This window comes from Parasteatoda tepidariorum, chromosome X2 (assembly GCF_043381705.1).
Source record: "Parasteatoda tepidariorum isolate YZ-2023 chromosome X2, CAS_Ptep_4.0, whole genome shotgun sequence".
NCBI classification, from domain to species: Eukaryota; Metazoa; Arthropoda; class Arachnida; order Araneae; family Theridiidae; genus Parasteatoda; species Parasteatoda tepidariorum.
The window spans coordinates 1829186-1841283 of NC_092215.1; the positions used below are offsets into that span (position 1 = coordinate 1829186).

A 12098-nucleotide genomic window follows, 5' to 3' on the forward strand; every position below is an offset into this window, starting at 1 on the left:
AAACGTTGCTGCATTTAGACTTTTTACTTTAAAAAATTTAAGAATTACATAATAAATACTGAACTTCAAGTTTTGAAGCTTTAACAAATTGGAGTACTTTGTAATTTGAAACAACAAAATTAAATACTTTAAACTAACCATGCATACATCTTATTATCTACTTCATAAACAGCATCAAAACAAGTTTTAAAAAAAGACGTATTGATTCAGTACATTAATGGAATAGGAAATTTGAATATAACTTATACATTACCATTAAGGTATATGAATTTTTAAACCAAAAAAAAAATTGCTCCTGTATTTTTTTTTTGTTAAAAAAAATCAGAATGTGTATTTAATTACAAACTTGAGTATCTGTACACTACATTAAAAACAGGAGTGCTTTAAAATAATAAATCTGAATATCTTAAAGTTAAAAATAATCTCGTTATCTGTTACAAAAATAGTATTGAAACAAGATTAAAAAATGTGATATTAACAGAAACTGAAAAGTGCATTTTGAAAATAACATTTCAAATATGCATTACCATAAGTTTCCGAATTTTTTTTAAAAAAAATGTCTCTCCATTTTGACCTGATTTTTGTTTCCTTAACAAAATTAAAATCCTTATACTTTAAAGCAATAAACTTGAATACTTAAAAAAAAAAAGTCTTATTATCTGTTTCAAAAAACGCTATATTAAAAGAAATGCATTTTGAAAATAACATTCCACTTATGAATAACCATTGAAGTTAATTTTTTGTTGCTGCATTTAGACTTTAAAAATTATTGTGTCTCTTGAAAAAGAAAGTTTACGTGCAAGCGCTACTTTATGTACATCACTTTATCTTCTGGTCAGATATCCTTTGAGAGTATCTGACTTAGTAAGCAGCCAATGCTGTACAGAAAGTAGACTTTGGCATAGCTTAGAGAAGGAGACGACAGTTTTTGATCGACGTTGAGTAATGACACCATGTCGATATATTCTTTCCCCCTCTTTTCTTTTTCTTATTTCTATTTTCATTCCTTTTTTCCGTACTATGTCCGTTGCTATGGATACAGGAGAAGAAAGCTCCATCCGGAGGCTGTCTCCAATGTTTTTCAAATGTTCGATGGCTCCTCAGCTTCCGTCCCTTTTTCCATTCCATACACCTAAACATGGCTTCAAAGTGTTCGATAGTTCCTTAAATGTTCTTCAAGTGTGGAACAAATTTATACGCCAATACTTTTTCGAACAAAGAACTTTCTCATAAGTTTGTCTTTTGAAGAATACAGCATTATAGGTTACTAAATGGTTTCAGTGGAATGACATACTAAAACTTTCATGAGAGCCTGTTCATTTATTTATCACAACATTAAACTGCTCGAACATTTAGTTCAGTTTTTAGTTACAGCAGGCTGTGAACTGATGCTTAAAACTGAAAAAAATGCAAACCTAAGCATTCCAAATGTTTCGTCTTAATCTACCATGATAAATGAACATAAACGATTCTCAGTCTTGTTGGGTTCGTGCATACGAGATCTAAAGCTGTGAATGAAAATACATGACCTTTAGTGCTTTTCATAGTCTTTAACAACAACCAATCAAGATGAATTACGCTTTGGTCTCTCCATGCATATGATGTGGAATGTGATCTGGTAGTACCTGAGGTAATTGTGGAGGCATAGTTGATGCCATCTTATGTTCCTTCTTCCATTTCATTCGCCGGTTCTGGAACCAGATTTTGATCTGTCTTTCGCTCAGACATAGTGCATGGGCAATCTCAATCCGCCTTCGTCTGGTTAAATACCGGTTAAAATGAAACTCTTTCTCGAGCTCCAATGTTTGATACCGGGTGTAGGATGTTCTTTGGCGCTTTGTTTCTCCCATGGAGTTCACACCATCTGAAAAGTAGACAATAAAGCATTATTTCTTATTTTTGTAAAATATTTTATTATACATTATTACTAAATTTATGATAATTGAACTTGCTCGTCGGCAATGAAATCCAACCATACGATATTACAACCAAAATACTTGCAATTATGAGCTGTAATACAATGTCAAGACTTATACACAGTTTACCGAAATGAAACGCTATATTTTTTGATCTAATTCATCTTGTTAATTGCAATACTATATATGTTCAGTATTTTTTTTTTCTTCGTAAAATTTCCAAACACACTAAAAAATTCCTAAAACTTGCGATGCAAAATTAATAACGCTCAGTTTGTCAGTGTATTTTAGACTAATGTATCTACTTTTTCCCGATGATTTACTTGAAAGTTTATCAGGAATGATGTAAACTCTAACTTACAGTAATAATTATTTCAAATTTTACTTCAGTTTTCAAGCATATTTTTTCAATAATAAATCACAAACGATAAATGTATTGAAAATATTGTCTCCGATATAATTTTTATTTTTCATAAACTTTCTTATGAAACCTGTTAAAAAAATTATGAAATATTTTAGAACAATACTCCTATGTAAAATAAGTACTTTGTTAAAAATTTTGAAGAGTATTAAACTATATAATCATTCGAATTTACCTCAACCTTAATATAGTAAGTTTAACCATATTATTGTTATTTCTAAAAATTATTATACGATAATATGGTTAACTTAAATATACATATATATTTCAATCTAACATCTAGTTGAGTTCGTAGAAAATTTGTATCATATAATAATAATAAATTTAACTAATTCTCTCAAAATTGTGCATTAAAATTTATAAAAGCATCTTTTAATGTAATAAAATATACGTACATACTAAAAAACAGCAATTTTGAAGTAATAAATTAAGGAAATAAACCAGATGGAAAAAAAATCATTATTGAACTAGCGTTTCCTGCATATTATTCGGTTGTTCGCGAAGTAATTTTTTTTATGAAAATTAAAGACAATTTTCTGTTATTGAATAAATATTTTACTGGACCATACATTGCCCATTCTTGATCATGACTTTTTGCCATCTTTCTGTCAGTTGCATGATTCCACGTTTATAACATTTTTGTTCTCTTCTGGCAAAAAAACTGATCTAGGTGATTTTTAACCTCCTCATTTGAAGTAAAAGTTTTACCATTAAAAAAAAAGAATTGGTAAAGACCTAAACATAATCATAGACAAGCCCTTTCTTATCCTCAGTGATGATGCTCTTCAAAAATGTCTTGACGTTTGAGGATCAAATCACAGATTTCTTTCCCTGAGAACATGTCCGTGAGAACAAACTATCATGAGCAGTCAAATTCGTTAAATTTAATCTCTCAACGACCTCACGAGTTGTTATTCACCGGTTTGTATAAATTAATGCCTTTATTGTGTCTCACCAGTTGGTGCATCTTAATTGCCATATCGAAATTTTGCAAGAGAGTTTTGACACTGGCGTACTGTCAATACATCTTCAACTTTCATATTAGATAATTTTTGTTTTTACAGTTTTACATTTTCGACAATAAAAAAGTAAGATATGCCAGAAATGCTGCTTTTTGCTTTCCATATTTGAAAGGTCACCAACCAAAAGATAATTGCTTAGAATCCTTCGAAGTTTTCATAAGCTGAGATGATTTTTAATGATTATGTGGTTTAAGTGTGAAAGTGGTTGTGAAAAATTTAATTAGGACTTCTTTTTAAAAATACTAAAATACTTTCCGAAAAAATCAACATAACAATGAAAAATTTACATTTATGCCTAAAATTATTTCAAATCTTATGTTTATTTTGAGCTAAAATTTAATTTTATAATAACTGTCTCTTAAGAAGAGAAACTTAAAACATAAATCAAAGTCTCCTTTTAAAAGTCTTGAAAAACATTTAATGATTTAATCAATATTCTAACGATCGATTGATCTCTCTGCCAGTCCAATAAAATAAAAATTACTTCAACCAAAGAACGCAGTGATGCATCAGAAACGCTGATATTGCAGTTAAAGTCGTTAACATATATTATAATAACGAGTTTTTAATACTTCGCTTACTGAAATTCTCTTTAAAAGCGAACATGGATATTTACATAAACGACTTCTCTAATATATTATTTATTTTGCTTTCTATAGTTTAAGAATTCTATGATGGAATTGGAAAATTATTTTTGATAAGAATAACTTTGTATAGGAATGGCATGTTAGCCACTGTCGTTTTAATCATTTCACACTGTTTCATATTTAAATATTCTTGTAAAATCACTTTATCTAAGAGAAATTTTTGAAAAATAATGCAAACAAGTAGCTTTAAAAAAAATTTTTAAACGCTTATGTGGATTTTTTTAGTTCAAAAATTAAGAATTAAAATTTAAATGGGTATTTACATGGATGTTTGCATAATATAGTACATATTTACATAATAAAGCTTCTCAAATATATTATTCATTTCACTTAATTTAAAAATAACCACGAGTTTTTAATACGTTGATTGCTGAAATTATCTTTAAGAGTGAACAAAATAACACGGATACTTACATAAACGACCAAAAACGTCTCGAATATATTGTTTATTTTGCTTTTTATAATTTAAGAATTACCAGTTAGAATTTGAAAATATGTAAGGAATATTTTTTTCATCATACTTCAGATAACTTTCCTTAGAACTCGCATATTGACCAGAGTCGTGATAATCTTTTCACGCTGTTTAATAATTACGCTGTTTAAAATCGCAATATCTGAGGAAAATTTTTAACAAATAATGCAAAGAAGTAGCTTTAATTTTTTTTCCTTTATAGGCTTTTGTGAACTCTCTATTAGTACAGAAATTAAAAATTCGAATTTTAATGTGCAATTACATGGTCATACAACATAACACATGGTCATACACATTACATAACATGGATGATTACATACATGACCAAAAGCTTCTCAAATATATTATTAATTCCGCTTTCCCTCATTTGAAATTATATGCAATTTAAAAAATAGTTTTTAATACTTCGCTTATTGAAATTCTCTTTAAAAGCGAATTAGTAAAATTGCAATATCTAAAAAATAATTTTACTGGCCTTTTAAATAAAAATGTATTACGCTATTTTATATTTTTCTTTACAGCTTCAACGAGCAGATTTTGCTCCAAACCTATAAAAAACTTATAAAAAAACCCATAAAAAAATAAAATTTCAGAAATTGTTTTTAGTGTCAAAACATTTATGCTTTGTTTACATATTTTGCGTTTTGTTAAAATTTTTATAAACAATTCTGTGTAAAGAAAATGAAAACTACAAAACATTACTTTAAAATAATTGAGAGACAATATTAGACACTAATTAGTAAGTAGTTAATAATAAAATCATTTTGAATAGACAAAAGTCTGTTGCAAAAATGGTAAAAATATTTCTCTTTCAGTCTATAATATTTCTGGAGAAACTTTATAATCTTCATAACGTAGAAAATCTGAAGAAAAATTAATCGATACAGAAAATAAAATTTTAAAAAATGTCAAATGAAATGATTTCTTTTTTAATCGTGTATTACATTTGATGCTTAGCTATTTAAAAACTACTTCAAGGATATAAGTTTGCTTTGGATTTTAATTGTTTTTCTTTTTTTCTTTACCACTCCTTCCTCTTCTCTCTCTTTTATATTGAAAAGGTTTAGACGAATTCTGTTAACTAGATTTTTGATATACAAAACGCGAAATGAAAAAAGGGATCACCTTGGATAACTTTTGATCTAATGATCGGATCTTCGCGTTCTAGGACTTATTCTTAATGGTTCGCGGGGGTGACCTCATATATGCTAATTAATAAGTGCAGACGATATTTTAAGTTACGAAATCAGGCAAAAAAACGTACTTTCTCTGAATAAACGCAATTATTTTCAACGGATTCAGATTTTGACATCCAAAATGTAGAGGATAGTCGCAATTGGCCCATACAGTACTATAGTTTGGTCTGGACTCGAAGAAATTGTACCCCTTAACGTCAATTATACTTTTTTGGAATATAATTTTACATGGCAAAATACAAAATGTGAGCAAAATTGGATAAATAGTTCCTGAGATATTAAATTTCAAAAAAGTCTGAAATTTAAAATTAAATTTCTCAGAACTCATCATCATAGTTGGCCAGACAGCCCAATGTGGGCCAATGCCTCCTTTCCTTTACATTAATTGCAAGAAATGCAGACTCCACCGAGTCAGCCCATCTCAACCGCGGCCTTCTCCGCTTTCTTGTTCCAGTGGGTCTAAAAGGCAGTATTTTTTTCAGAAACTATTCAACCGATTTTGCTCAAATTTCGTATTTTGCCTTGAAAAATACAAAAAAAAAGAAAAAAAAAGATTATATTTTTAAAGTGATATAAAAATTTATTATTATTATTACCGAATTATATTGTATTATTATTATATTATATTATTATTATATCATTTTATTATTATATTATATTATTNTAGGTTGCCATAGATTACCATAGGCTTCTCTATGGCAAATTTTCCTAAGGGATATTATATATTATATTATATAATATTATTATTATTATATTATATTACATTATTATTATATTATATTATTATTAATATTGCCTGGAAACTCAAAATTTATTAGACCATTATTAAATAAAATAATAAAAAATAATAAATATTTACTAAAAGTAAATTTTTGCATGCAATTATGTTTGGATAAACGAATTTCATAGTTGTGTGTAAAAAAATTGCAATTCGCTTAAAGAGTTCTCGATTCGAAATATAGCCAAATACGCAAAAAATAAACCTTTGGAGGTCTAACCTTTGGAGCGTTCTTCTGACTAAACTATTAGAACCATATTTTCAGATTGTGGTTACCGGATACCCCCTATATTTTGGGGGTCAGTAATCCGAATCAGTCAAAAAAAGGTATATTTATTCAACGAAAGTACGTTTGAATGTCTGATTTCGTAATTTAAAATATCGTCTGCACATATTAATTAGCATATATGAACTCTCCCTCTTGAGTTATTAAGAATGAATCTTAGAAAGTGAAGATCCAATCATTAGGGTCAAAAGTTATTCAGGGTGATCCATTTTTTTTTTTTTTNTTTTTTTTTTTTTTTTTAGCTCCGTTTCATTTTGTCATTTTTTATTTTTCGCACATTAGAAAGGCAGAGTTGACTTACTTTTCTTGAGAATTGATTAAAAATACTACATTTAAAAAATACTACATAAAAAATTATGTCTGTTTACTAATTGCTTATAACAATTTTTATAAAGAATATATTTAAATAATTATTACGTATCTTCTGAATAGAGCACAATAAAACCAGCAAAATGAAGTAAAGTTAGAATTAAGAGAAATTCCATGAATGTGAAAATGCAGAAAATGGAAAGAAATAAAATAATAATTGGAACTAAAAGGAAGGAAAATGAACTAAAAAAAAAAAGAAATTAAACGTAAATAATTTCAAAAAATATTCAAATTAAGAAAATTTTAATTCAATTTTTGAAAACTGATTACATAAATGTAAATATTACGCTTTAATATGTTGAAATTATGAGTTTTAATTATTTTACTTTATTTTATTTATTTATTTTGCTGTGATGTTCTTTTAATCTTTTACATGACAGATTCATCTCTTCTTCGTCTTTTTAAAAAATATGATTTGTTCCAAAAATCTAATATTGATGTTCAAATAGTTATTTTCTTTATTTCTTCTTTTGCTGATTCTCTATAGATTTTTTTTAACCTTCTTTGGCAATTGCAATTGAATTATAACGTTTCACTAATATCCTATATTAAATTTATAAATTTAAGCTTGTTTTTTTCACATTACATTTTTTTTACTATCTTTTGTATTTCTTAACATTATTCAATAATGTACCAGTACTATACTTTTATCTTTAGAGTTTGATTTAATGTCTGATGAATGGGGAAAAAATACCAAAACAATTTATGAAATTGATCGATAGAATAAAATAGGTACCAGACATGGAAGAAACTTACTAAGAACTGGTCGAAGAGGGAAATAAATAATATTTATGAAATCTCAGAATGAAAAGAAAAGGACATTACAAATTCTAAGAATATTTTTTTGCTTTTTGTAACTACAGAATAGTTTGAAATATGTTTCGTTCTTTTTCTCGAAGAATTTTTTTGAGGTTGTTACAGAAACCATTCTTAAGATTCTATCTTTGAACAACACTTTCTTTTTCCAAATGGTATTGAATTTCGTTTTAGCAACTGAAATTTTAAAATGTCATTGGAATTGGATGACTAAGTTGAATTTGTTTTTCTACCATCTGTGCAGGCATTTAATGTGCTATTCTTAAATATCGCTTATATGCTTATAAAAAATTCACTAAGAAATATATTTGTACATTACAAATATAAATTATTTTTCTACATTGAATCTCTTTGAACTAAATGTAAAATACAGTTATTAAGCATTTAAAATAAAAATAGAAAATTAGAATAAGGAATAAAAATTGTTAACCAATTTGTGTCTAGTGTCTTCATTAAACAGTTACGAAAAGAAAAAAAATGGTAGCACAAGTGGTTCATTTTTGTAATTTATTTTGTGGAAACGTTTTGTCTACCACAATATATTATTGATATAAACATTTATATTTGAAGTCAAAGCATGGGCTTTTTTAAAGCCAATATATATAAAATTTTTATCAACAAATTGATCATAAAAAGAGCATTGCAATGTACTAAGAAAAAAAGTTTTTTAAAAAATACCGGAATATTGTAAAATCTACCAGCTTATGGACTTCTATCTAATATGTAATGCATTGCCTTGAATAACTGATGTAAAATTTGCAATGAGTTGAAAAATAATATTTAAACCTAACACTTTTCACTAGAAATGAATTTTTTTTTCCAAGTTATTTATTTTCTACATGGTTCAGGGGATAGAGTGTTCGCCTTTCAATGAGGTGAACCGGGTTCGAATTCCAGAGATGGCTGGTCGATACGAATCCGCATCCAGCTTGCACTGACTGCAATGCTGACTTGAAATATCCTCAATGGTAGACGAATCATGGATTAGAAACCTTTCACCGCCAGGCTTACCATGGGAGGTTCTCGTGGTCTCCCTCTCCATGTAACGCAAATGCGGGATGGTTCAATGAAAAATCTCTCCATGAAGGGAAATTTCTGTTAATGCTTGATCCAGGAGTTTCTTTGTCCTCTGGATTGGGTTAAAAATTACAAAGCTACGGAGTTGAACATTAGTAGTCGCTAACCCAAAAATTGAGTCAGCTGTTCAACAATGGTTATAAAATAAAAGTATAAAATGAAAAACTACAATAGAGATAAATATTTTTGAAATATACTTTTGTTGAATTAGTTATTTTTTATTTATTGTATGCCTTGTTGTATTATTAGTTATTGTACTGTATTATTAGTTATTGTATGCCTTGTGTAAATAGGTTTAAAAAGGGTCTCATTATTTGTCCTGATTAAATAATAGTTCAATCTTTTGATTATATTTCTACTCTGAAAATTAGTGTTCATTAATTTTTATTCCTTTCTGTGGATATCAGGTGATGTGTATTCAATTTAGTTCATGAACTAGAATGGAAACAATTTGGTTTCCTGCGTCTAGCAAGCATTATAGAACTTAAAAGAGATTCTGATCACGTAAATTTATAACAAATATAGATTTTATTTTATGCAATATCATAATGACTATGAAATGGTATTTTTTGTGGTTCAAAAAATTATTGAAAAAGTAAATTGTTATTTAATAGAGCAGCATCCTGTTTGTTCAATCCAAGATTACAAGTTTTAGAAATTTATAACAATATTAAGAAATTAAATATTTTGACACTACAATCTAAGAAAATTTAGTTCAACATTGAACCTTAATAACAGGTTTCGTGAAAGCTAATATGAGAGTGATAAAATTTCTCTATTATTTTATAGTTTAAATTATTACTGAAAAATTATTGAAAAAGGAAAGTGTATTTAATAGAGCATTCTATCTGTACTATCCAAAATTAAAAATTTTGAAAATTTACAACAATATCAAGAAATTAAACATTTCGAAAATACAATTTTAAAAAATTTGGCTCAGCATTGGACCCTAGTAACAGATATCTTGAAGAATCTAAAATCTCTCAGTTGTTTTACAATTTAATAAATTATAGAAAAATTATTGAAAAAGTAAATTGTTATTAAATAAAGAAGTTCATCTGTACAATGGAAAATAACAGGTCTTAAAAATGTATGACACTATTCAGAAATGAAATATAATGATAATACAATCTTAAAACGTTCGGTTCAACATTGACTCTTAATAACAAGTATCTTGAATGCCATAAAATCGCTCTATGTTACAGTTTAACTTATAAAAAGTTAATAATTATAATTTATGTGTGATTGATGACTGAGATTTATTATGCCTATTAACTCGTCTTATTATTAAAGTATTATAACGTAAAATTAAAAGATTTAAAACAACGAAACAATTATGTCATGAAACAATATTAATCTGTTTCAAAAGTGCTTCAAAACTATATACAAATCTCGGAATAAATTATGAAAATTACCACACCTATTAGGCCTCTGGATATGATGCGATTGAAATGTTGTTCCTTTTTATTTATCTTTTATGTAAACTTTGTAATAATTTTGTTGAATCGGAATATAAACCTTGAATCCCAAAAGAAGTCAAGGTTGTTATTGGTTGTAAACACGAAAAGAATAAAAATGAAAAGCGTTGCGAATTGGGCGATATTTAAGAGGAAGGAAAAATGCGTCAAATTCACTCACCCAGAACTATTAATAATGATACATTGATTGACAACTGTTTTTAAAAGGAAAAAATATTGATTATTATTAAAATAAATATATATATATTTTTAACCTATTATAATCATTGAAGAGGTTATCATTAATAATTTTGAAGCATATAATTTTCATAAATTATTTAGATTTCATAAAATATTCCCTCCGTTGAAGAAATTTTTTTTCTTAAAATAGAATTGCGAAATTATAAATGGAAAACATTTAAACATTTATTTGCGTAACAAAGGTTATAATCGTTTAATTAATTCAATTTTCCAAGCAGGTGGGGGTACATAAAAACTATTGAAAAACACGAATTTCAAATTCAATTTACGAATTCTCTTACTGAGTACTTTTCAGATGTAGGATAAGATAATAAAAAGTAAGAAAAATCAGAAAAAAAATTGTACACTGGCTCTACCTATCGGACATCTATTGATTAATTTATTATTCAGATTTGCTTGTATATATATATTTTCTTAAATACCGTTTTGAATTATTTTTAGCCTTTTTTTAAAAATCATTTTGAGTGGAAAGTTATTGTCACTAGCATCTCATATATATTAAAATTATTAGAGATATTTAGAGCAAGTAATCAAATTTTTTTTTTATCGCAAAAATTGAAGCAGAAAAGAAAAGAAAAAAAATATATGGATCACCTTTTAAATCTAATATGGATATAGCCCATAATACGTTTATTGTAATAAATTAACTTACCTTTCCCTTTTTATCAACGGACTTAAATTCTCAAAATATTCATAAAAGAGTAACCGCAATTTTAAAAATATGGTCTTTTTTCTGGGATTAGTTTCAGGATATTTCAAAAAACCATAAATGATATATTTTTAAATAGTATTAACATTTTTAACAATATATTTGCAGTTAATTCGGAAAATTTAAAGCTCTTTACACACAGTTTTGATACTTAAGATTTAAGACAAAAAAATTATTTTTATTAAATATTATGCATTGTTATAGCTTATTTAATTTTATTTTTAATTTTAATTTTATTTTTTATTTATGTTTAAATTTTATTTTCAACTATAAGATATAAAATTATCACGTTTTTTAAAAGAACAAAATCTTATTTACAAAAATACAAAAATATAGTGATCTTAAACATTTGATTTTTATTTCAACGTATTTTACTAAACTTCTGTAATTTAGCACGCAAATAGTTTTTAAAGGAGGCTGTAAAAACTAAACTACTTGCCGAATTAATTAAGATATAAATTTATTAAATATCTGCAAAAAGCAAAAAAAAACTTGCTAGCTGCAAGGTACAGCACAAGATTTAAGAAATAAACTGTAAAAAAAGCACTAAATAATTTCTATTTTTAATCAATTAAATGAAAATACCAACTAGAACTTTAAAAAAAACTGGGTAAATAAACGAGGAATTTTATTTAAAGATTTAGATTACTTATCTCACATAATATAAAATC

At 26.7% G+C, this 12098-nt stretch overlaps 1 protein-coding gene across 1 annotated transcript in view; it reads right to left on the minus strand.

Annotated features, from left to right (window-relative positions):
- Positions 1-977: 977 nt before the first annotated feature.
- The window catches only part of LOC107447507 (Sex combs reduced), a 60441-nt gene continuing 49320 nt past the window's right edge, over positions 978-12098 (minus strand). Inside the window, exon 2 of the mRNA XM_021148680.3 lies at positions 978-1864. Within this exon, the coding sequence (XP_021004339.1) occupies positions 1575-1864 (290 nt within the window). The 3' untranslated portion in view covers positions 978-1574. The remainder of the gene's footprint in view (positions 1865-12098) is intronic.